The sequence below is a fragment of the Patiria miniata genome, unplaced genomic scaffold, assembly GCF_015706575.1.
Source record: "Patiria miniata isolate m_02_andy unplaced genomic scaffold, ASM1570657v1 HiC_scaffold_7, whole genome shotgun sequence".
Taxonomy (NCBI): Eukaryota; Metazoa; Echinodermata; class Asteroidea; order Valvatida; family Asterinidae; genus Patiria; species Patiria miniata.
The window spans coordinates 6,256,059-6,281,635 of NW_024037074.1; the positions used below are offsets into that span (position 1 = coordinate 6,256,059).

Consider the following 25,577-nt stretch of genomic DNA (forward strand, 5'->3'; position numbering starts at 1 on the left):
GGGGGGGCTGGTACTCATCTTCCAAATGTGAGTGCTTTAAAACTGATCATTATTATGCATATACAATTAGTTATCTTGCGAGCGCGAGTGGAACACAGAATAATGTAGTGCCTCTGTGTCCCACAGGCCAAGTGGTATGTGGGACACAGGCGCACTACATTTTCCGTGATCCACGAGTACGAGCGTGGTAACGGATTTATCTTCACGCAAACTTGACGCACAGTAAAGTACATGCATGCTGTGTAACCTACGCGCAACTTTTGAATTCACAGTGAATTGTGCAGCACTAATCGCGTCACGTAGGCTTAGAATAGCGCAATACGCGGAGTGCGGTATGGACCGTGGCCGTGCGGTATGGTTATATGTAGCACGGCTTGTTGCCATGAATCGACCAATCAGGATCGAGGATTCAAGTTTGCTTGAAGATAATATATATTATAGCGCCATTTCAGCTAGATACGCCACTGGCTGATCTACAAGGCCCTTTGAGAAGAATAATTACAGAAATTTAAAAACAATCAACAGAAGTCAACTAGAAAGCTGTAGCCAAAGACTTTTGTTTTCGGAATGCCAAAACTGATACTGAAAAAAGTAAAAATTATGGGTCATGAACCTCTGATTCTCAAAGAAAAAGGTGAACATTTTAGTGGAAACTACTTGTGTTTCTGGACAAAAATGTGACTACATCACCAAAGATGTCTCAAAGACATTTTTCACATGTTCAGTAGTCAAATACTTTCGAAAGGGCAATAAAGTTTTTATATGCTACATAACAAAGTTTCACATTCTGCGATATATGGACATTTTACTGGTAAAAGAAGTTGACAGTTCCTGCTGATTTTATTCCAGAATACTTGTTTAACGGAAATGTAAAATGTACCCAGAAAGGTTCCGGTCACAACAAAAGCTCTTCATTACAACAGGTCAAATTGTCCTAATGGCATGGTCTGCATTGTCCAGAGTACAAGATTACATCGTCAACGGTCAGTCATGATGAACTCTAACGCCAGAAGCACATGAGAAGCATTTGAAGATATGTAGATATGCTGACGTTGCAGAGGTACAGGCATTTTTGTCGTACATTTACCTTGAGCTCTGTCAAGAAAACAGGGAAAGAACTTAATAAGGACACTGTTGTAAACATCGATAATCTGTAGGGGTTGGGGGACCCCCCTAAGGGGAGAGTGAGAGGTGGGAGGGGCATAAACTATGAACAGGAGAGAGATGAAGAAAAGGAAAGAGCACATGATGATTATTCAGTTAACGTGAAAAAGTAAAGTCTGTCCCGAGCCAATATGGCCCATCAGGCCGGCATTTATCTCCAGTTCCCTTGGCATGAAACGACTGAGAATATTTCTATTCCCCCTGGATGGGATGCCAGTCCATCGCAGGTTACTCCCAAGCTAATGCCGGTGTCATATGAAAATTGGACTCGTATGAAAATCGGACTCTTTTTCCCTTTTATTGGTTAAACCCTCTCACGTGACCGGTCCCTCTCCTAATTATCTATGCATGAGATTGCGCAATACCACCAATGAGTTCGTATTTCATAAAACCTAAATTCATGCTACACCGGTATCCATTTACACTTCTGGGTGGAGAGAGGCAAGTGGGGATGATGTGGCTTTCCCAAGGACACAACGTATGGCCAGCAGTTGGATTCGAACCCCTGACCCTCTGATCATGAGTCACGAACCCTAACCGATAGACCATACTTCCCCTTACATGAAAGCAAGTACATGTATTATTGGTTTTCACTTGCTATGTTGCAAAAGTTTCATAAGTGATTCTTAATTTTTCCCCACACAGCAGCATGTAGGAGAAATGCCAACAAAGTGAAGAACTGAAAGCATCAACCTTTAATTTTCTTGTTTGGCCATGTGCTAGCTGCCACAGCCTATACATCCCATACACAAATTTATACAATAGCACAAGCATCTGAGCGTTTAAGAAAAGCACAAGCATAAGAGCATTTAGGACTCGCATTTGCTATTGATAGGAATAAACCAAGTACATGAATGTTCAAAGATGACATTTCTAATGAATAATAATTTGCAGTTTTGCACACTCACTGAACAGTCTGGGCAGACCATTTCCTTGTCTTCGAGCAGGGCTGGGGTCACGACCTCTGGGGGAAGGCAGTTGACGTGGTACCAGGATTGACACCGGCCATCACACCCAATCCAATCCTCTCCACCATCATCTCCGAACCTTTCATCACAGACCGGGCAAAAGACGTCATCCTTGCCATGCTTGCTGGTCCTTTTGCCTCTAGGGGATTGCCTCTTGCTGGACCCTGTGGACCTCTTTGCTTTCCTTGTCCTTGGAGATGACTGAGAGTTACTGTGAAAGGCTTCCAAATAGAGTCTCTTCCACACAGAAAAGAGAGGCGTCTCCTCAAGGTCTAACCCACTCTTGATGCATGTTCTGTATGTCTCTCTGGTGGTTTTATCAAGCTTCCTGTCGAGCTTATGGAAGACAACTTCTGCAACATTGGGATCAGCATCAGCTGTGGGATAATCATTTGCATTGGTGTCAGAAGTGGGATGCACATTTTGAGAGGCATGCAGAGGTAGAGATTCCTCAAACTGTGGGGCATCCTTGTTTAAGAAATCCAGGTCTCCTTCAGGTAGGTGGTCGTCGTCGATCATCTCTCGGTCCAGGGGGTGAATTCCTGACTGGATGAAGCATGTGCGGATAGCTTCTGAGTTTTCGGCTTCATGCCATGCAGAGTTGATGACCTGGGCCACGTTATGAAAGTTGACAGGAACACTCCGGTTTTCCGTCACCCATTTCATGATCCAGGCAGACCTAAAGGGTCCCTCTCCTGCCTCTCCTCCAACATCTATGGGCTGCAGAAGAGAAGCAGCCTTCAGTGGGATCCTAAACAGATAGACATGATTTTGGCGAGCGGTAACATAAGTCTTATAGGATATCTCACTCTGGTGGCTACTCAGCAAAAGAACAACAGGGCGCTTCCTCCCAATATTCTTCAAGAAGTGATGCTCCATCCAGTGGCTGAATGCTTCTTGCTTCTCCCCGTCCTTCTCAAGGAAGAATGTTCCGGATCCTTTAGGAGCACCATCAAGAGGATCCCAATGCTGTGGCATCTTCTGGCCCCTGTATATGATGAACGGAGGAAGAATTCGCCCATCAGCACTGGCACACATACCAACAATCACACCCCTCTTAAGGCAGGTGGGCTTTGATTTTCCTCGGGCTGCTTGTGAGAACACAACAATGCGATCAGTGTTCTTGTTCATTTCAAATCCCGTTTCGGCATAGTTGTAAATTTGGCCAGGTTTCTCTGCAATGCCCAATTTCAAGAGAAAGGACGTTAGTTCTTGAAACCATTCACTTATGACTGCCTTAGTAGGATTTGAATCACATAACAAAGTTAGGTTTGAAGGTTTCAAGTGTTTGAGCTTGTCATTGCGCTGAAGGAAGCTGTAATACCAGCGATAGGACGGTCTGCCGTTGATGAAAGGGCTGTTGTCCCTCTTGAAGAAGCTCTGTACGGCATCCCTCACCAGAGCAGCAGATACTTGGAAACCTCTTTGGGACATGGTAAGGATCCAAGTAGCCAAGTCCTCCTCCTCTGCTCCAGTCAAGACTGGGGCTGGTCCATGCCTGGAATCACAAGGAATATCCCCTCTGTAGCGTCGGTACAGCTTCCCGGCATGGACCCTCCAGTAAGCAGCTGCTGCAGATACAGTCTTGTACTTGCCAGATGTTAAATCCTCAAGACCACGCTTGAGCCTTTCTAGTTCAGGGATGTCGGCTACTTCAGGTGCGGATGTAGGATTGTCCAGGCCTTTTCTTAGGTACTGGTTTGCCATCTTGATTTTCTCCTTCTTAAGCTGAGCTTGCCGAGATTGTCTTGTCCTTCTACCAACGTGTTTCTTGGCCTTTGGGGACGCAGTCCTTGTCTTTTCTCTCCTTGTTCTCTTTGTGATCCGGCCAGCTTTGATGTGCTTTTTCTTAGTCTTAGATTCCTTGTCCTTTTTTAGCCGATCTGATCTCAAGTTCTTGGTTGGCTGCTCTGGCTCGTGGTCTGTCTCTGCTGAACTGGAATGTGGACTTGAGTCAGATGTTGTTTCAATGTCTGGAAAAAATAATTCAATGTCATTCATAAAAATTATTCATAAATGTCACTTTGTGCAAAGTTTGAGCTCTCATACTGCACAGTGCTTCACAATTGGTTTTACTTTTTCACTGTTCAATGAGTTTTTGTTAAGTGAAGAAATATAATACTATATAATATTTAAATATTACTCCGACTCTTGCTGCAGAAAATAAAATGATGCCAGTTGTATTTTTAGCCCTGTATCTTCATAACTTTGTGGTTTGAATTTCTGTAGTTACCAAGTACGTGTATTCCATTTCTCATAATTTTTCTTAATTTATAATGAAATGTTTGTCAGATATAATAGACATGATAGATAGAATCACAGTCTCATTTTTATTTCTATTTTAATAATAAAAAACTAACATAAGATATTAAATGCTCATGATTTTGTTTGTTGAGTTTAATTTGCTTTAATCTCAAGAAAATTAAGTTTTATATAATGTACATGTACGTGTCGTGTGCCTTAGTTATCAGTACATTTTACCCCAAAAATATGACTGCAGTAAAAAGTGCAGTGGTCCTTACCCACAGTGTTGATGATATATCTTTCTGGTTCCCTGTCATGTTGCCCGTGCTTGGATGTAATGTCAACTCTGTCGCCATCTTCCTCAACATATTCGCTTGCTGAACTGACACCTTCCAGTTCCATGTTTTCATCTTCTTGTTCATTGCCATGCTCTTCCACCATGTCCACATGCTCAACTTGAACTTGTTCATGATGTTCAACGAATTCGAATTCAAGCACTTCGGAAATGACTTCTTCTTGCCCCTCGACTTGGAAAACAACCTCAGGCTCAGTAGATTCTGTCTCTTCAGACATGACTGCGGTGAGCGATTGTATAAATAACCTGACTGTGTGATGTTTGAAGTTAAAAACTCCGACGTAAACATGTAGACAGCCGATTTGGATTGCGTTTGTATTGCCTAGTATACGCGTAGCGTAGCTCCGTAGCTCCACACACCGGCGATTGATACCTTGTCTCAGCCGTTGTTTATTATTGTTGTGCAAGGCCTGAATACTGTATGTGTTGGTCAGGGAACCAGACCAAATACATCGTCTCCGTTTCTCACGAAGTGCGCCACCATTAGACGGAAAGTGTGTAATTTCCACAAGTTATAAAGAAGAGTGCCCTCTTAAGATGTTTATATATTAATGTCAGGCAAAACACAAACAATAAAGAGATTGTCTTCTTTGATTCGTAATTTCTAAAGCAATGTGATAAGAATACACATTAAGAAATCTTCTTTGCGGTAGCCTTTGTTCATCAGTTTAAAGTCACCTTTTTTTAACTGCACCGAGAGGTTTCGTTTATGCATTTACAGGCATGTTTTTCTGGCGTTATATGGGGAACAGGCTATGAATTTAGTTTGTGAGATCTATTCCAACACCACCCCCAATTAAACTTAATGCCTGTTAATCAAAGAGTTTTCAGAGAAGGCCAAAGATCATGCTAAAAGGAATGAATATACACTGTATTGATACTGAAATGGAAAGTACATGTATTGTTAATTTTTTTACTCCCTCATTCTTTCTCTTTTTATAGATATTTTTTAAAGCATTCATCAGCAGGGATAAAAAAAAAACCCAGGGAATCATACAAAAATCTAATGGAATTGACATCAGCAGTTCATTAAACCAACCAAATATTGTTTTTTTTACTAATAAAAAAAATGGTGTTTTATTTTCATAAACCCTCTTTACATTCCAAGTATTCACACAGGTAGTAGTTATTGGAAAGATTTCCATATAAGAAGTTCACTAATTTTCCTCTGTATTGACTAACAAGCCCCCAGATAGCAATTTCATGTCATCAAAGTCAATTTCAAGCAGAGAAAAAATACAAGCATTTTCTTAGAAAACACTTAGAATTTTTCAGTCCACTCTCATAGGGTTTGTACACAGGGTGTTGAGTGAACTTCTTATATGGAAATCTTTCCGTAGTTATTTCTTGAGGCAATGTACATACATGTATATGTTGAAAAAGTCAACTGAAGTCAAACGTCATCAATTGTGAGGCCATATCACAGGCCATATCTGAACACATTTTCATCTAATAATTTGAACAGTAAAAAACAGTTGTCTTCAGCTGATTCGAAACTCGTCCAATCATCTCATCTAATCATCTCATCGTTTTTTTAATTTGAAATTATATAATATAGTGTTGACTTTTTTTTTTTACTTCAACATTCACAACAGAAAGGTTTGTAAGTTCCAAGAAAACGCCCCATTTAGAAAAAATTATTCAAGCATGAATCAAGGGATGAGATCGTCAATTTAATTTTAAAAAGTCTGAAAATTGAAAGGTCTGAAGATGCATTTCTTTCTATACGAATGTCTTTCTCTCAGATTCAAAAGTCTGGTTTCAGACAAAAGTCTGAAAAATTTCATGCCTGATCAAGTTAATTTCTTACCCGCTCAAGCCCAGTGATACATCAAAGTTAATGAAATTGCTTTTAAAAACACATCTAGATTTTTACAATCAAATACAGAATACACTGAGCTTTTTAGGGGATTCTTGTATTATTTGCTCTCAATTTTATGAATGACTTAAAAGGGGCCATGAGATGAGTTTTTCTTAGACACACATTTTGTGCAACTTTTTACTTGTCTTAAATGTATGAAAAGTACTCGACATCCCTTTTTGGTTAATTTCATTAAAAAATGCATGTCTTTGAACATTTGAAATTTGCCATGTGGCAGTGGCAGTGATGTCATTTCAGGAAGACATTATTCAGTTAAGGGGTTTTCTGTTCAAATTGTGAACTTAAAATTTGCTCATTGAAAACATTTGTGAGAAAGAGTTGCTCATTGGCTTACTGCCACATACTGACAAAACAATCAATCACCATAGAAAAAAAAATTTTACGACGGCAAAATAACCAAAATTCTAGCAACTGTTTGTGCTGAAATAGCTGGAACATTGAGGTTTCTACCCGGAATGACATTCACAGTTTTGCTCATGAATATGGAAATTCATATTAGTTGTCTGAAGGGTTTTAAAGCTTTACGGTGTAAACTGCAACTTTTTCGAGCGTCATCTGCTGCGCGTGAAAATGCACATAAATGTGATACCTGATTTGGTTTCCCATGCACATGCACCCTGGTTTTCATTTTGAAAATTCTGCACAAATGGCATTCAAAACCTTTCTTTTTCATTGTTGAAAAAGTTACTCAGTAATTGTAAAGTTGGGTACGGGTACCCGATCCCATAATCTGGAACCAGTTCCTGACAAAGGCAGTCGGGTACTCGGGTACCAGTTCCGATTCACACCATCATTTTTTAAAGTACTGCAAATTTTAACAGTACGTGGAAATATTTTAACATTTTGGAACTAATGAAATTCTTGTAGGCCATCAGCCTGGGGGTTTGGTCAGTATCAAATCAGGGCATAAATGATTATAGTGCGCATGCGCAAGGTATACCGCCCCTAGAGTGGTAACAAGCATTTTGATGGACAATTTGAAAAAAAAGGGTGATAACACCCAAAAAGCTGCCACCGCTGCAATGCTATCACATATTTTCCAACCCTGGGGGTGTATACCTTGCCAAAAATTGCTATGACGATTATTCCCCTCATTTGATACCGGTGGCCAAAATTTTGGACCGAGGCTGATGGCCTATTGTCTAATATCATTCACTTTAAGAAAACTCTCTTCCCCAACTCCTCCAAACATGGGGTACATAAATCAAGACGAAGCTCTGAGTCTGCTTGGATGTGTAATAAAGGCGTAGAAATGTCACATTTTGATGTAAATAGAAGCACCTGTAGCCTTGACAACCATGAGAGACAGGCCTGCTGTGTGTAGCTGGAAATGGTCCACAGATGAAAGGAATGTAGGTGGCACTCACTGCTGAACCAATTCCTCTTGAGCCTTTCTTGATTTCTGTAGAAGAGTTTTTAAAAAAGTAACCAAATTTTAGGAGTACAATTTTCCCCAAATTTAAAAATGTAAATTGCTTTTGGAATGTGTTGGCCACAAAAGTCTCCACTTCTTTTGGAGATGGTCTCACTAAATGTATAACTTCAAAGTAAGAAACTCATGGATTTTCTTCTTGGACGTGTGAAAGTAGTTTTACTTGAACTTAAAAACGAAGAGAATAATGGTTCTCTGTTGAATGTGCACAGCGAAGTTTTGTTCAAACAACTGGATCAATGTGAGTAACCAAAACCTTCAATGACACTAAATTTGTGTACAACAAATCTTACGAGAAAATCCAATAAATCGTCCAATCACAACATGGATTGTTCAACTAAGCGTCTGACACGGCTGAATTTTAAAATGAAATGGCAAGGGGTTGGAGCACGCAGAGTGGCATTGGGATGACATGTTTGTTTCCCATTTCCGAAGTGGGCGGGGTTAACGACCCAATCTGGAACAGTCCACAAACTGCTCTATGGAAAATACTTAAAGGGAATGTACATCATTGGCTTTTGCTGTAATTTTCAGAAATGAACTATTTTGAGAGGTTAGTATAATAGATCAAATATTGTTACACTGACATTTTTTTAAGTTTTGTGTTCGAAAATGCTGGAAAAACCAAGAAAAACAAAACGTTTCAATAAGTCTGGTTCCCTGACTCCACAAAAGATAAAATGGATCAATTTATAGATGATGGAAAATTGTAAGGCAAGGGAACCAGTCTAGCTGGCCTGCACCCGTTCATGAACATGTAACCAATAGCAAACAAAATTTGAACTGAACAAATAGTAAACTTGGAGCAGTAGTTGAAAAATAGTTAGGTTTTTCCAACGCTGGTCGGCCGACCACCGTTGGAAATATTTACAAAAATACCATTTTCTTGAAAATGACTTCACACCAGGTGCCATAATTTTACAAGATGCTTGAGACTGTCATTTACCAACATCCTAGTAAGGTATTTCGTAAAAATTTGGTAGTTTTATTTTTCGATGTTTGCAAATGTTGTATATTCCCTTTAAGGACTTACACTACATTGAGGGCAGAACATCTCCTTATCTTCAAGCATGGCTGGTGTGACAAGCTCAGGGGGTAGACAGTGAACGTGATACCACATCTGGCAATCTCCATCACAGCCAATCCATTCCTCCTCATCGTCTCCATACTGCTCCTTGCAGACAGGGCAGACGGTGTGCTGACTGTCTTCTTGACCCAGACCTCTGACGAAGACAAAATCCTTAGATTCCTGCTTCTCGGTCGTGATCACGACGACTTCCTCCACTGATGTAAGAGGAACGTTAGGGTCATTCCTGAAGGCTTCTGTGTACAGCTTCTTCCAGATGGCAAAGAGAGGATCCTCTTGGAGATCCAGGCCGCTCTCGACACAAGTACGGTACGTCTCTTGCGTGGATTTTTCCAAGGTGTCATCCAGCTTTTGGAACAGCAGCAACGCAGCGATGGGTTGTTTGCTTTCGGGGATGCGTTCCTCGAAGAGTTCTTGGGTTAGCGAGTCAGTATGGTCAGCATCCTCATCCGTACCATCATCTCCATCGCTACCATCTACAGCTACCTCATCATCTGGCTGATTGACCGCATCAAGGATGCGGTAATCTCCTCTGGGAAGATGCTCATCATCGACCATCTCACGATCGAGCGGATACACACCTGACTGTATGAAGCATGTCCGGATGGCCTCAGGATTCTCTGCATAGAGCCATGCCTCGCTGATCACACCGCCCACATTCTTGAAGTTCACAGGGACATGCCTGTTGCTCTTCACCCACTTCATCAGCCAGCTAGACTTGAAAGCCCCCTCATCACCGATATTGAGCGGCAGGAGGAGCGCTGAGGCTTGAGGTGGGACACGGAACAAGTGTATGCCGTGCCTTGAGGCTGCAGTATAGGCACCATAACTGATCTCGCTCTCATTCAATTCAACTAACAAAACCACTGGCCGCTCTTCCCCCAAGTTAGGGACCAAATGGTTCTTGATCCAGTACCCGAAGCTGTCCTCAGCCCCCGAGTATCCCTCAAGTAGAAGCATCCCAGATCCTCTTGGAGCATCCTCAAGGAAACTGCTGTCTTTAGGTGCATGCTTTAGACCCTTACAAATGATGAATGGAGGTAGCAGGTTGCCCGCTGCATTGGCGCAGACACAAATATCGACCTCCCGCCTCTGGTCATAATCATCCAAGTCAATGGGAGATGTTGCCGCTCTCTCTCTCGGCCGGAAAAATGTCAAGACCATTCTCTGGGTCCTCTTGTTCATCTCAAACCCTGTCTGGCCAAAGCACCAGATCTGTGCAGGCTTGTCCGCAACTCCCAAGTCTGTAAGATACTGGTTGAGTTCTCTAAACCACTCATCTATCATAATTTTGGTATCTTCTGCCCTGCAAATGGCCGTCATTCGAGACATCTTGAGACCTTCTTGCAGCTTGGGATGTCGCCGTACAAACTTGTGATACCATGTATGGGATGGCCTATCGTTGATGAAAGGATTGCCCTCTTTCTTGAAAAACACCTTTACTGCATCACAGACCATGCTAGGTGCCACAGGGAAACCTTTCTTTCCCATCGTCACGACCCAGTCAACTAGAGCTTCTTCATCCTGCTCAGTCAAGGCACTCTTGGGCCCCCGTCTCGCAACCAGCGGCACTTCCCCACTGTGGCGACGGTAAAGCTTAGCAGCATGCACCTGCCAGTAGGCAGCAGCCTTGGAGACAAATCGGAACCTCCCAGAAGTTAAGTCATTCATTGCACCCTTTATCCTGTCATTTTCTGACATCTTGGCAATGGCTGGGGACGAGGTTGGATGGTCAAGACCAACCCGTTTGTAGTCCACGCTGCGGACCGCTTTACACTTCTTCTTCTTCTTTTTCTTCTGCTTAGCATCATCAAGAAAACTGTCTTTAGTTATCTTGATCTTTATATGTTGACTGGCCTCTCGTTTCATCCTCTTTATTTGCTCTGGAGCAAGCCTGGTAGATATCTTCTTTGTTGTGGTTTGTCGCTTCTTCACAACTCTCCCCCGTTGAGGTTGAGGCTTCTGATGTGTCCTAGTTCTTGATGCACTGCTGTGTGTACCATTTTGTGGTTTACACGCCTTCCTTGCCATCGTTGTCTGAAAAAAAACCCACAAAACGACAACTGTTGTGAATTAGAAAGAAAGGTGTTGCCTGGTGGCAGCGGGATCGACCGATGGTGCACATCGACTGAATGCGCCCAACATAAAACAAGAAGAAGTCAAGTACATCATTCACAGGCTAGGCCTATCCTCGAAACTCCATAAATCTGCATCTGCGCAAGGTAACGCTTGCTTTGCAACGGGCGTGTTGCCAATTGGCAATACAAATTAAAGGCGAGTGCGTAGAAATAGGATCGCGTAATTATGGGGTTTGACGATACACTACTTTATGTCATGTGATAATTTATGCAAGTCTTCACGTTCGTGTTCATCTAGCTGGAGTTACCCAGCCCTGAGTTTTATCATTGGGTTGTCATCTAGGGCTGGAGCGAGTTTTTCTCGTAACTTGTAGTATAGGCAAAAATGTTTGGAAAATGTTCAATTTTGTCCCCGTTACACACTAATTGCAACTGCAACTCACCCCAATCTTGCCTGGAATAACCATTACACAGGTCCTTGAAGTAAAAAACGATCCACGATGAAGATTCAGCCTACAATTGCAGTGAAAACAGGAGGAATAACCGCTAACCTGACAACCTTGCTGGCATGGCCAGGACCGCAATTGGTTTGTGCACAAAAAAAATTGTGTACAATGAATGGCGGTCGATTAACAGGCACAGAGAGCGATCGCTGTCAACTACTCGTTTTTGCCGGCTGCGCTGGCTGTTGGCGCATGACGTCACGCGGAAGCGTAACACCCGATGACTGTTTCATGCATAACTATAAGGTTTACCACTCGCATCACAGCTTTGGTACTGGAACCGCAACCAATTAGTGTGTAACGGGGACAAAATTGAACATTTTCCAAAAATTTTTGCCTATACTACAAGTTACGAGAAAAACTCGCTCCAGCCCTAGATGACAACCCAATGATAAAACCATGGAGCCATGATAAAACTCGGGGCTGGGTAACTCCAGCTAGTGTTCATCCACATTTAACTGGTGTCGTGAAAACGAATCACACACTGCTGAGTGCTGGCAACTGTGATGAAAATTACATTCTTAGTTAAACTAAGTAAACAATGTAATGACACGAAAGGGGACAACAAACCTCTCTTTAAGAGCACATACAATTTTCCAATTAAGCAGAAATGTTGCCGAAATTGTTAGACACGCAGCGAAAAACGATTGTTTTCCAACGATTGTAGCGATGAGGGGCGCCCTCTACCAGTAAGTTGTCAGCAGGGTGACCGTAAGGTCAGAGCCAAATTCTGCTAAATGCACATCAAAAATCTGTCAGAACATGGAGCTATAAAACACTCCATGGTCAGATTTATCCAAAATCTGCCAAAATTCCCAAGAACTACTCGAACTACACTATAAACACGTAAAATCACATGCAGATTGGTAGTATTGCCTTAATTAACATTCAAAATTACATAATAAACAATCTAGTCACATAAAGATGTTGTGAAAGTATTGGAAAATTTTGGGCAAAACGTGGATCCGGCCACGACGAAGTCCGTTTCCCAGTGAACCTCAGAACCTAGACCAGCCAACCTGTCCCATTATGCAAGGCTTTGTTTGAAAGGATTGAATTTTTTTAGATAAAGGTACACTTCTTTGTTCAAATTTGCTGTTTTTCTGTCAAATAACCATTTTTGCAGAATTCTGCCAGAAATCTGCCAAAAAAAATCCATTCTGTCAAATTTTCTGTCAAACTCGTTTTTTAACAAAAATTCTGTCAAAGTTAGCCGAAAATCGGCTAAAACGGTCACCGTGGTTGTCAGTCGATGATAGAGGGCGCCTCAGCGTACTAGACTGTGAATGTCGACATGATTAGATTTTCTGAAAAGTGAAATATCATTTTGTGAACATTTCGATTTTCGATCCATTTTTACTCAGTTTTGAAGACAAACTCCATAGAAATGCAAAAGATATGTTTGGGCGAAGAGGCTCTGTTTCTGTTTCTCATTTTCAGGCGGCTAACTTCGTTTTGTTGGGGGGGGGGGTATTTGGTCAAATACTAAAAAAAAATTAAAATGGACAATTGCGTTTCTCGAAAATTATGCGATCGATCTAAAGAAAAATTGTGAGCAAATGAAATGGAAAAGCAAAGCCATAAGGTCAAAAATTGAAAAGGTAGGAGAGCTAGTAGGCCTATGATGTAAAAACGAATTATAATTGTACTATCCAGTGAAACTAATTGTTTTAGACCCTAAAAAAATTATCATTGATCTACATTACGCCCCCCATGAAATGTTCCAGCCCCCCCCCCCCACACTGAAAAATTCCTGGCTACATCACTGCAGTGTATCCAGCTTTCAGGGGGTAACCGCACATCCGCGCCGATATCCGGGATATCGTTATGACCGAGCTCGTTATAACGGGAGTCGACTGTACACGTTTTTTTCTCCGGACACTTGCCCTCCGTAAAATAAAAAAAAACTGCGGGGGGGGGGGGGGGGGGGGGGTTGTTGTTACAACCCCCAAAGTTAATCAAATAACAGCGCCACCTATTGTGAGACAGTGTTGGAAATCGTCCCGTGAACAGCTCCCCCAATACTCGGATGGTATCCCTCCCCCGCCTTTTTTAATTAGCGGCCGCCCTTCCACTTGTGCAGAAAAATTACAGGAAAAAATGTTGCAACCCAGGCGCCACTTCAGCGGTTGTGTACAAAGTCTGTATGGAGAATCAAGAACATTTTCTAAGTATTTCCTAACAATATTGAAAATGTTTCGCAGTCCCAGATTTATGTCTTATCGTCTTTTTTTGCAATGAATGACCTTCATTGAGATGATATATGAAGAAAAAAATGGCGTAAGGTTGCAACATTTTTTTTCCAAATTACCCAGTTTGCTTTGCCCCCCCCCCCCCCCCCGGATAAAAAAACCCTGGATACGATGCTGGTAGGTCGGGTCTTTATGCACAAATCTCGGCATTGAGTTCCTGGGCGCCGAGAAATACAATCAATAAAATCATCATTATTATGGTTATCATTTTACAGAATTTGGAAAGGCAAATCTCACATACAGTTAGATTTTATTCCAGAATACGTGTTAAACAAATGTATTCCTTTATTTACAAGAATCATCTAAATTGAGATATTATTAATCAAAAGAGAGGTAGTTAAATATTAACAAGTGCAATGTAACAAGAAAGCTATTGCAAAGGTGTGAAAAGCCCCGACAATTATGCGATCGATCTTAAGAAAAATTGTGAGCAAATGAAATGGAAAAGCAAAACCAAAGGTCAAAAATTGAAAAGGTAGGTGAGCTAGTAAATTAATTCCTTTATTTACAAGAATCGTCTACAGTTGTATATTGAGAAATTATTAATCACAATTATTAATCATTAATTACAAAGGTGTGAAAGCCCCGACAACACGAGATTTATTTACAAATGAATTATGGCATGAATTTTAAATCAAAGTTACACGTGAAGTATTTACAGGAATCTTCCCCCAAAAGGCAAGTTATAAACATGATCACAGGTTTGTCTTCTAAACTTAAAGATATTATTTATGAAATGGCATGTATATAACCTCGTGTCTTCACGATCTGAATACTTAATCAAGAACATCACAGTCCAGTCCTAGCAACACGGCAATCAAGCTCAATCGAAACCCGTCACTCTTTAATCTTATTTTCCCAGATAGTAAATGAGTGTATTTTTTTTATGTAAACGATAGTTTTCTTGATCTGTACATTTCCTAGTCTTACCATAGTCTTCTAAAAATATAAAAAAGTATATTCTTTTCTTTTGGTACAACTGTAACTGTTTTTCAGAGACCTAATGTTATCACTTTGTCTGTTGAATTTCAGAACAATACATGTACAAGAGACAATAGCCTACATTAGTATAGAAAAATAACTAGTAAAAATAACCTTTAGAAAGAGCTGCAAATTTCTCTAGAAAAATAGCCGCATTTAATACATGTGTTCCTTTTTGCATGCATTTGTCAATATATCGGTTAGAATAAATTACTTTTTTTCAGTCCCATCATTCTGATACTGCCTTGGACCAAGTCTGAGTATGTGATCAGATAATAAAAAGGTTATACATGTACACAACAAGATGAACTTAGACACATATTTCTTCAACGGTTGTACTTTCAGTCATCCTAGCAGCTAGACTCTTAAACGATAAAGGCACAGACGGCAACGAAGATCATCACAGCAGCCAGACCTACCCGCAGCAAGGTGGTGTCAGCTGTGACCACGCCCCCTTGCTTTGGCTGCTTCATTGGTACCCGCGTCTTGGTGGCGTGGACGACGCTATCCCATGATTCCTCGATGACCTTTTTGGCGCCCTTCCAAGAGTGGGGACCGCGCAGGCGGTAGCTGGCCGGGTAGCATGGTCCAAAGAGTACCTAAGATATGAAGTAAAATAGGCAGGGGATGGTTGAATATATGAAAAGTCATAAATTTATCAGATGAGTGATAAGGCCCTTGTCTCACGCATACAACTGGGAAGTAACAAAAAAAAGCAAATTCCCAGCTTTACTAGACTTTTTTACGTTTTTTTTTTTACTTTTACTGGTATAAGTGTGAAGTGAAACACGAAGAAATCAGCTGATCCAAGGAAAAAAGGTTGCATACTGGTAATTTCATTCTATTCCTGAAATTACATCGTTTTAAAGAAATTGTCTGACCATAGATAAGGTACAAAAGATCCATTTCAATGTAGGATACCTGAATTCTAGTCCTTGTTTAATTCAGTCGGCAAAATAGCACCAAAAATGTTAGGCAAAAGCAGCTTCATGCACTACAATGTCATGGAAACGGTGACGTACCTGGAATGCAAGCCTGGGATTGGTCAGTAGAAGCTCAGTGAATCGTGGCTTTACGCCAATCATCTCTGCAACTTCTTCCTGATAGGGAACAGGTGGGAACTGAATGGGAGAAAAAAAAATATAATTATTTAAATAACTGCCCCCTAATTCACCAAATTAAGTTAGTTTTGTTTTCAATTCTGTTTGCAATCGGTTACACATCTGTGAACGGGTGCAAGCCAGCTAGTCTGGTTCCATGACCTGACATCTCCCCGACATCTGTAACTTGCTCCGTTTTGTTTAATAATAATAATAACGGCAATTTACAACGCGCCGGTATCCGCCATAAATGACGCTCATGGCGCAATACAAAAATTAGATCAAATCAGAAATATGAAGAAGGGTCATGGAACCAGACTACTGCGAACAACACTTTTTCCTTGGTTTTTCCAGCATCTATGAACACAAAATTTTACAGGGTCAGTGTAACAACATTTGCTATAAAATATTAACCCCAAATCCATCAACTTCTGAAAATTACAGCAAAAACAAATGTTGTATACTACCTTTAACAATTGTGAATGTTTTTTTCCCTTCAATTAACTGCTGTAAGTCCACTTGTAAGTTCGTTTTAAAAGCCTAGACTACAGGGTCTAATCTGAAAGCACTAAATGTTGTCATTTTACTTTCTCATTATATTTTCTCATTTTATGCTGTACTTACAAAGATTCTGTGTTTTCCAAAGGTTTGATAGAAGATATCGCGCCTGCGCTTGATGTCGGCCATCATGGTGTCCACATCGGGCAGGGGCACTAGCCCCTTGAAGACCCGGGCAGCCCATCGGGTCTGCAGCTCAAACACGGGGGGCTGCCCCCCTAGCGTCGTCACGCAGCCAATGACGGCCAAGGTATGATGCTTGAGTTTGGGTGGGAAAACGTGCATGTACAGGTCCAAGTCTGCGAAGCTGTCTGGAAAAGGATAGAACAAAAAGGTAAACTTTGTGTAAAAGGTTTTATAAATGTGAAGCAATCAAGATCGTAAAAATAATGTATATCCAAATAAGTGAACGATGTGCTCTGTTGATCAATCATTAAGTTCAAAAGCTAATCTCTTGCAAACTTTTAATTAGATTCATTTTTGTCAGGGTTTGAAGCATGATAACTGAGATGTTATCAAGTTATCACAAGCAATGGCATAGCAGTTGGGATGCAGTTGGAAGGCTTGAGATTGAAAAGCAAAATCGGGACGGAAAAATTGATTAACAGGACGAACGTTCTATTTTGCAACGGGCAAATGTTCACAACTTTCAAAGTCACAACTCTCATAGCTCACAGTCTAGTCCCCAGTCAAGTGACAAGCTTTTTGAGTAAATTATTCCTTTTTCATAGTACATCATCTGTTGCACGTGACCACACTTTTTGCAAATCTGGCACAGAGAGAATTCAGAAGAATGCAATTTTCAGGATTGAAATTCACGACCATGTACCTTGAATTATAGAGCGGTCAATGAAGTCGAACCCGAGCTCGTACCCAGTAGCAAACACGACGGCATCTAGGTTATCAATCTTATAACCATCGACGAACTCGACCCCAGTGCGGGTGAACCGTTTGACCCCTGGTCGGCACTGGACGGCACCGCACATGATGCGGTCGCCTATTTCATCATTTACCATGACCTGCGGAAAATACATTTAGTCTTCACTGTTTAAAGAAAAACAATTTGGGGTCATTTTTTTTATCAGAAAATTAAGATTGCCATATGAACAAAGTGTCCTGTTTGTACAGGGTGAGTGAAAAATCTAAGATATTAAAGCCCAATTAATGAGCTTTCTTTTAGTACAAGAATCATTCAAATCACTCATGTACTTTTCAAGCTACGGAATATTGAACACAAACACCGTTTTAAAGTTCTGTTCACGGATCACCAAAAAGGTAAGTGTTCTTTCAGCAAAACGAAAGCAATTTACATACATCCCTATGTGAAAGCAATTGGGCTTTCACATCTTTAATTTTGAAAGTGGTATATGCAGAATTTCGTTAAATAATTGGTCCTGCCATTCTGGGGTTTTTTTTTTTTAAGACTCACCTTGTATAATTACTAAGAATAACAGAAAAACAGACGTTACTTTTTGTTTACCAAGTTCACATGTATTTTACCTCGCTGTGCAGCAGGCCGGCCTCGGCGCGTAATCCAAGCTTGTCATGGTCGAAGTTGACGCTTGCTTTGGCATTTGCTATTCGCTCTGCAAAATTAAAAAAAAACTCCCGAAACTCAGATTGACATTAATCAACTCGGCTTTCTTTGTTAATTTTCTGGAATGGAACAAAATTAAAAGTAACTGAATGGAAAAAAGTAAACTGTATATGAGTTATCGTTGTAAAGTGTTTTAACAAAAATAGTGCGCTGAATTTTTAAAATTCACATTTTTAAATTCACTCACAGAAATGAACATCATACACTGTTCTAGAAGTAAAAAAAATAATTTTCTTCGCTTTTACATTTAAATTATTTTCACAATCGTAATGACATTTATTAACGTCCGGGTATTTCATGGAAAATTTTCAGGCATAAAAATATTAAAAAATCAGTTTTGTAAATATTTTCACATTTCAGTAAAATACTGCGTGTGATTTTCTTCGGACGTACCCACAATAGGCTTGGGAGCAAGTTGTATGATTCTACGGTTGACCATCATGTCTATGGGAGTACTGTCTTTGGCCATGCGTCTGACGACCCAGCAGCCGTGCCTCATGGTCAGGTGAACCACGCGGGCACGACGGCTCAAATCCGCGGCCGCGTCACCGGCAGAGTGGGAGGCTCCTGCAGGAAAAGACAATGGAGAGAAAATTTATGAGCTTAGATTTGGACACCTTCAAAGAACTGACACCAGGGGTGCGAGTGACCACTGATAAAAACAGCTGAAAAAAGGTGTAAAAAAGCTGAATTTTGGAGATCGCCTATACTTTTGTACACAGCAAGTGAGGGAAAAAGCTGAAAAAAAAGCTGAAATCAGCTTTAAAGCTGAGATTTCAGACCCCTGTGATACACTGCCAAAAAAAAAAAAAACCCGCGGTGAAAACTTTAAGTTTTCACCGCGGGTTTTTTTTTTTTTACACCAATTGTAAAAGAATACAGTGGCGTAAAAATCGTGAATTAAACAAAAGCAGGACCGATGTATCGCTTGCCTTTATAGGTGCACCCCTTGAAAAATTATATTGTTAGACTGTACCCCTGACACTCACCCATCACCAGCACTGTTTTTCCACCGAAAGAGTCAGCATTCCTGAACTCGTTTGTGTGCATCTTCTGCCCCTGGAACTCATCCAGCCCTGGGTATTGAGGGATGTGCGGCTGTTTGTACAAGCCCGAGCAGACGAACACCGCGTCGTAAACTCCCGCCTTTTCCTCGCAGCCCTCTGTGCGCGTGCGCACGCTCCACTGCCCCGTGGTCTCGAAATCAGCCGTCGGTTCAACCCGCAGGACCGAGGTCTTGTACTGAATGTGTTTCTCGAGATCGAAGTGGGCGGCGTAGTCTTGGACGTACTTGAGGACGTGTGGGTAGCGGGGGTAAGGGGGAATATCGTGGGGCATGGGGTAGTCACTGAACGCCATCATGACCTTACTGGAGTTGGTGGTCAGGGAATCGTAGATTGCTGACCCCTGACCTGGTCGGAGATTCTCATCGTACACCCACACGCCACCTATCATGAGAGAAAAAAAAAGGGTGGGGTTGAAGGATGTTCATCACAGAAGGATGAGCTGGGGTGTAACCAGACTGGGACCTTAAGTGTTCAAAACGATGCAAAAGAAGATCAGGCCAACTTTACTCACTCTTCAGCCGGCAAATTTCTCCAAAACTGTCATTGGGCAAGCAAAAGTTCTTCACTATTTCAATTTTTAAAGCAGACTTTTCTTCAATATTTGACAGTGGCTTGCACAAGAGAGGGAAGTCAAGTGATTTCAAAATGAGGCTAAAGACTAGACTTCTTCATGTCCATCCATGGTCCAACTGTTTGACAAGACTGACTTCTTCATTCATTGTCGTTAGTCTTGTGCCTGACTATGGAGAAATGTGTAGAAATAGTGACCTAGTACCGACATCCTAGACATTTCTTTTGGCACAGTCAGCTGACAGTTGATTTATGCAGTACTGAAGCGGTGTTGGACTGGTTGTTTCAGGTGCTAGTCTATTTTCTTGTATTGCATGTTTTCAATACCAATAAGTTTGGGACTCTCAGTCATACACAGTATTGAGAGTCCCAAATTTTCGGACTAGGGTGTAACCTACCCCAATTATAAAGGTACATGTCCAATTAGAAAAAATGTTCACTGGTTTCATGCCTCATAAAATTGAAGCCGAACTGAAAGAAAGGAGCATGGTAAAAGTAAAAGTTTCGATTATACTTACCGAGTTGGCCATATCTCTCGAAACAGTGAGGTTCGATTCCTTCCTCCAGGCAAGCCTTGATGGCCACAAGGCCGCTGATCCCTCCACCAATGATCGCTGCTTTCATCGTGATTCTGAAAAACAAATAATCGATTTGTAGAATAATCAATTTAATCGATTACAGTTGGTGTGGCACCCTGAAAAACAGGGTTTTCAAATTGAACTGATAATTTTCTAGCATCACCTTAGTTATGAGCTTTCCAATGAGACATCGAATGAAAAAAATCGGCCCATGATAAGTACCAAATTAATTAATTTCAACTTTGAAGCCAGCGGGACCTCGTGTATGAAGCCCGGGAAGGGACAGGGTAGAATTTTGGGGGGGGGGGGGGATTTGCTAATTCGTTCGCACGAATTGCTAATTCGTTCGCACGAATTGCTAATTCGTTCGCACGAATTACTAACGCGTTCCCGGATGTACGAGTTAGCAATTCGTTCTTACGAATTAGGAAATCGTGCGAACGAGATAGCAATTCGTGCGAACGAAATAGCAATTCGTGCGAACGTGTTAGCAATTCGTGCGAACGAATTACGAATTCGTGGGAACGAAAGAGGAATTCGTGCGAACGAAATAGGAATACGTGCGAACGAATTAGCAATTCGTGCGAACGAATTAGGAAATCGTGCGAACGAATTAGCAAATTCCCCCCAAAAAATTCCACCCTGTCCCTTCCCGGGCTTCATACTCTTGTGCGCATGTGCTTTTGCGAAAGTGCAGTCTATAAATAATAATCTTAAACCATGGGACCGCAAGTGGTCTTGCGATCCAGTGAGATAAGACGCATATACAGATTCTGATGGAACGTAGGTAGGTAGGTGTCGTGCAGCCAGGCTGGACGAACTGGCTGTACGTATAGGGTAGGCCTACTGTGATGGACGAACTTTAATCGGCCATCCGGGATTCAACACGCCTCTGGAACACAGACAACCGCCGTGTTGTTGGTGTGGTATGGTGGCACGCACGGCAGTCTAGTGCCCTTTCTACTGCGTTTCAGATCAGCGTGGGCCAAAACCGTGGTTTTTACACAGAAATATACGGCTGGGTTACATAATCAAATTCCAAGGAATATAGTGAATTGGGATTACAAAACACATCGTTCCACAAATACGTAATTAACAGGTGAAGGCGCAGTAAAATAATCAGGTGTATCACATCCTGGCGTCGCACGCGCACCAGCCGCGATCATCGCGTAGCTAGGATCGCGTCGGACCAGCTGGCGAATGCAAAATTAACATACATTCTGTACGAGCTGATACGTCACTAACTTATGAATAATCATAGTATTTCGATCAAAACTTTCTGAACCGGAGCGCGCTACTTAAAACCACTGTATCAGGCCTGCACATGCAAACAAGCAAATTTATTTGCTACAGGACATTATAATTCTTTAAATTTCGTTCGGAAAAAGAGAATCGAAATTTTGAAAAACACACACAATTAGCAACTTGAAATGAAATTTCGAAATGAATAAAACTGCTGCAAACTGCTAACTGGCTGGATATTGGCCACTGTGAGAAATATTGTTTAAAGACGGCTTGGATTATACACAAGTTGCACGGCAGCATCAGGAATGTCAGACAAGTCGACCGTTGAGACAACTCGACTCGGGACAAGTCGACCGTTGAGACAACTTGACTCGGGACAACTCGACCGTTGAGACAACTCGACTTAATGGAAATGTATACAGGTGGAGCGGAAACAGTTGCATAAATCTGTGGCAGGACCGGTCCCGGTTGCGGCGCGGGCACACTCGATGCACAGAGGGCGCTCCGATCCGGTGGCCGTCGCGTCGACCCGGCGCGCCGCCCCTGCGAGGACCGGGCCCGGCCCGCGCGGCACGCGGGCACACGTCGATGCTCAGTGAGCATTCGCTCCGGTGGCAGGCGTCGGGCCGCCCGGACCCAGCGCGGCGACGCGGCATACAGTCTACCGACGGGAGGGCTTCCGATGGTCCGCGGGGTCCTCAATGTACATCTACACATACTTGTTGTGTTACTAGTGCATTTATGATGGTCAGTAACGTCCAGGAAATGTATTCAATATAAGAACAATAAGGTAAGTAACATGATGTTAATTGATACGTTTTGATATCAGGCCAAACAAAAATAGTTCTGCTTTCGAGTACATGGCATTTGAAAATTTTCAATTGCAGAGAGAGAGATTAATATGAAAATCTTAACCTTGGAAAAACTCACTGTAGGCCTACCGTAATAATAGAATACCCATAAAACTGTTGTTGAGGATATTTTAATGTGTTTTTAAGGGGTTTTAAATATTCACAGACAAAAGCAAACTTTTTACGTTTCTCCCGACAGTTGTGACGTTCAACCCTGAAAACTGTATGCCTCAAAAACAGGTACGATAAAATCACAATTTAAGGATTTGTTTTTAGAATATTGTTCAGACAGCTAACTGAGTGCTGGATTGATCTAAAACGCATGTGTACAAATCTCTACACATTTCGAATGTTAAATTTTAAATTCTTATTAAATTCTTTACAAATAAACAAAATTTGAGGTATGATGTAACAAGGGCGGATCCAGAACACAATTTTGGGGGGGGCCAAAAAAAAATTTGGTCCCCCCAAAAAGTGGGTCAAACAAATTTCGGCGTGGGGTTCGGGGCCCGTAAGGGCCCCGAAAATTTTTTGGATTCTAGAGCTCTGTGGTGCGATCTGAGGCAATTTTTGACCACTCTAACCAATGTTTTTTGAGGAAAAGATGGTGGTGTACTCATTGCCTGCCTTTATTGCGATGTCACATAAAAAAAAAAAAAATTGGTTTCGTTTTTTTTGGGGGGGGGGCATGGCCCCCTTTGGCCCCCCCCTGGATCCGCCCTTGTGATGTAAAGGGATTTGTTTTAAGAAAACTGTTTAAGACTGCTAACTGAGTGCTTGATAGATCTGAAACACATGTGTACATATCTCTATGGCCCGGCACAAAGGATGTCACCGTGCACGGTACGGCCACGTTGACCGACCGGGGATGGGATAAGACAGTGGGCGCACAGGCCCGGCAAAAACGATGTCACCGTGCACGGTACGGCTACGCTGACCGGGGATAAGTGCGCACACAGGCCCGGCAAAAACGAACGATGTGCACGGACAATCACACTGCGCTATATCGACTCTGTTATATGCAACAAAAGGCAGATATCTAATGCCCTATGTACCTCTTAGTTCAAGGTATTTGAACCCCAGTTTTATGTACTTAGTTTGAATGGGATAGCACCATCATTTTCCTTAACTAAAGCAGCTAAACCTATCATCTCGCCCAGCGGCAACCCCAGCCGTGAATCAACCCGGCCCGAACAACAACAAAAAAAACTCATGTATCATAACTCCCAAACGGCGATCAGCCAAACGGCGATCAGCCACCGTCGAAATCCCCGGTACTACGGTCTCAACGGTCGACTTGTCTCAACGGTCGACTTGTCCCGAGTCGAGTTGTCTCAACGGTCGACTTGTCTGACCCCCAGCATGAGTATGCCCCTAGGTGCTAGCTCAGTGGGCCGGGAGACTTGATACTCAGGTGAACTACAGGTTATTCCACACCATTTACATTCAGTGCAAAAGTCTTACGTGTTTTGTGCACTGTGAAATAAGATATTCGATTTTGTACATGTACTACTCACCTTCAGAAGTCCGTTATTCTGGTTGAAACAAAAACTTGCACCTGGTTCTATCGTCAAACAGCTTCGCGTGTCTTCGTACCGATGAATGTGCCGAGCTGACGGCGGAACGGAGTTACTTATGTCCGCCGGAAATCTTATCGCAGACTTCAAGTGTCAATCACTTCACCAGGGGGCGGGGCCTCGCTGCCAGCCATGACGTAATGGTCTAAGATTGAGCAAGCCAAGGGACAATCTGGAGTTTATAATTAAAGACCGAGCGGTTGATTCTGAATAACGGAACAATGTCCACATTCCGTCTGTATGGAAGCTTATCAGACATCCGGCTTTATTGTATTGTGTCGAGTCGAGTCCGTTATCTAAAGTTAATAATGACACAAACACCTGTCAAGTTAAGTTCCGTGATTTACCCGGTGGTATGGGACGGCACGTGCACCACGTGCACGATTCGCCCTGCAGTGATTTGTGCTTCTGCTTTGAAGTTCTGCGCATGAGTTGTTAAATTTAAACTCTCTCTGTCTCTTTTTTAGCTAAGTTATGCCATCTTTGAGATTTCTTTTAGGGGGGGGGGGGGGGGATAGGGGATATGATCAAGATCCAAAATTGCCCGGCCTTGGAAATTCGAAGGGGGGGGGGGCTGGACACTGAGAGGTCAACCCTTCGGTGGACCCCAAAATAGGAATTATCCTGCTTCACATACAAGTTAATCGGTTTTAATATTCGCATTCCGTCTGTATGGAAGCTTATTTGAACAGGGATCCGGCTTTTTGTGTCGAGTCGAGTCCGTTATCTAAAGTTAATAGAGAGGTTTCGCATGCAAACGGATACGTTTAGTGCGACGGATACGTCATCAGTTATGACGTCATACGCCACTCACTATCCGCTAAACCGACGACATGCATATCTCGCTCGCTACACGTAAGGGGGGGGGGGGAGACTACTCAGAGGAGGGCGCTATACAAAGATGTATAGGAATGCTAAATAGAATCCGCGACTGTGTTCCCCAACGCCGCCTGCACTCTCTCTGTCTCTTTTTTTTTTTAGCTTATATAGAAATACATCTTTTATATTTTTTTAGGGGGGGGATGGAGGATGATCAAGATCCAAAATTGCCCGGCCATGGAAATTCGAAAAAAGGGGGGGGGGGGGGCTGGACACTGAGAGGGCAACCCTTCGGTGGACCCCAAAATGGGAATTATTCGGCTTCACATACAAATTAATCGGTTTTATAATGCATGAAATACAAAACTTTGCCTTGATTAAAATCATGGGCGTATATCCCCCACACTTTTTAAAGTGGGGGATATCATATCCGTGTCTGCCCACACACTTTATTCGTCGCCGAATTTAAATCTATAGCTCAGAAAGTAGCTGATTATACTCAAAACTCGAAAATGATGTTTCAATGAAAATCTTTTGCTACAACAAAAATTGGTTAAAGTGGTCAGAAATTGCCTCAGATTGCGCTACAGAGCGTCTAGAATCAATTTTTTTCCGGGCCCTTAAGCGAGCCCCGACTGAACCCCACGCCGTTAGGGCTTTTACACTTGG

General features: G+C 42.1%; 3 protein-coding genes across 5 annotated transcripts; all 3 read right to left on the reverse strand.

Moving 5' to 3' along the window:
• LOC119745666 lies at positions 1-5,234 on the reverse strand (the record flags this gene model as incomplete). The annotated part of the gene is made up of 3 exons (XM_038222191.1): positions 1-1,095; positions 2,073-4,105; positions 4,655-5,234. Coding segments are annotated over 3 exons (2,625 nt in total), but the record flags the coding sequence as incomplete, so codon positions are not given.
• A 2,402-nt stretch (positions 5,235-7,636) lies between these two features.
• Positions 7,637-12,421, reverse strand: LOC119745937. 3 transcript variants are annotated; one of them, XM_038222641.1, is made up of 3 exons: positions 12,280-12,421; positions 9,079-11,178; positions 7,637-8,015 (listed from the first exon to the last, which is right to left on the reverse strand). In XM_038222641.1, exons 2-3 carry the CDS (start codon positions 11,161-11,163, stop codon positions 7,977-7,979), a joined length of 2,124 nt encoding a protein of 707 aa, XP_038078569.1. In that variant the 5' UTR covers positions 11,164-11,178; positions 12,280-12,421; the 3' UTR covers positions 7,637-7,976. The 3 variants fall into 3 exon arrangements, with proteins under 3 accessions (XP_038078569.1, XP_038078571.1, XP_038078568.1); XM_038222643.1 differs by having other exon boundaries at positions 9,079-11,169; positions 12,304-12,419; XM_038222640.1 differs by having other exon boundaries at positions 7,638-8,015; positions 9,079-11,169; positions 12,284-12,421.
• Positions 12,422-14,213: 1,792 nt separating this feature from the next.
• LOC119746041 (flavin-containing monooxygenase 5-like) lies at positions 14,214-24,186 on the reverse strand. The gene is made up of 9 exons (XM_038222799.1): positions 24,030-24,186; positions 20,357-20,469; positions 19,191-19,649; positions 18,595-18,768; positions 18,105-18,190; positions 17,434-17,623; positions 16,671-16,915; positions 15,969-16,067; positions 14,214-15,545 (listed from the first exon to the last, which is right to left on the reverse strand). Exons 2-9 carry the CDS (start codon positions 20,460-20,462, stop codon positions 15,312-15,314), a joined length of 1,593 nt encoding a protein of 530 aa, XP_038078727.1. The 5' UTR covers positions 20,463-20,469; positions 24,030-24,186; the 3' UTR covers positions 14,214-15,311.
• Positions 24,187-25,577: the final 1,391 nt, after the last annotated feature.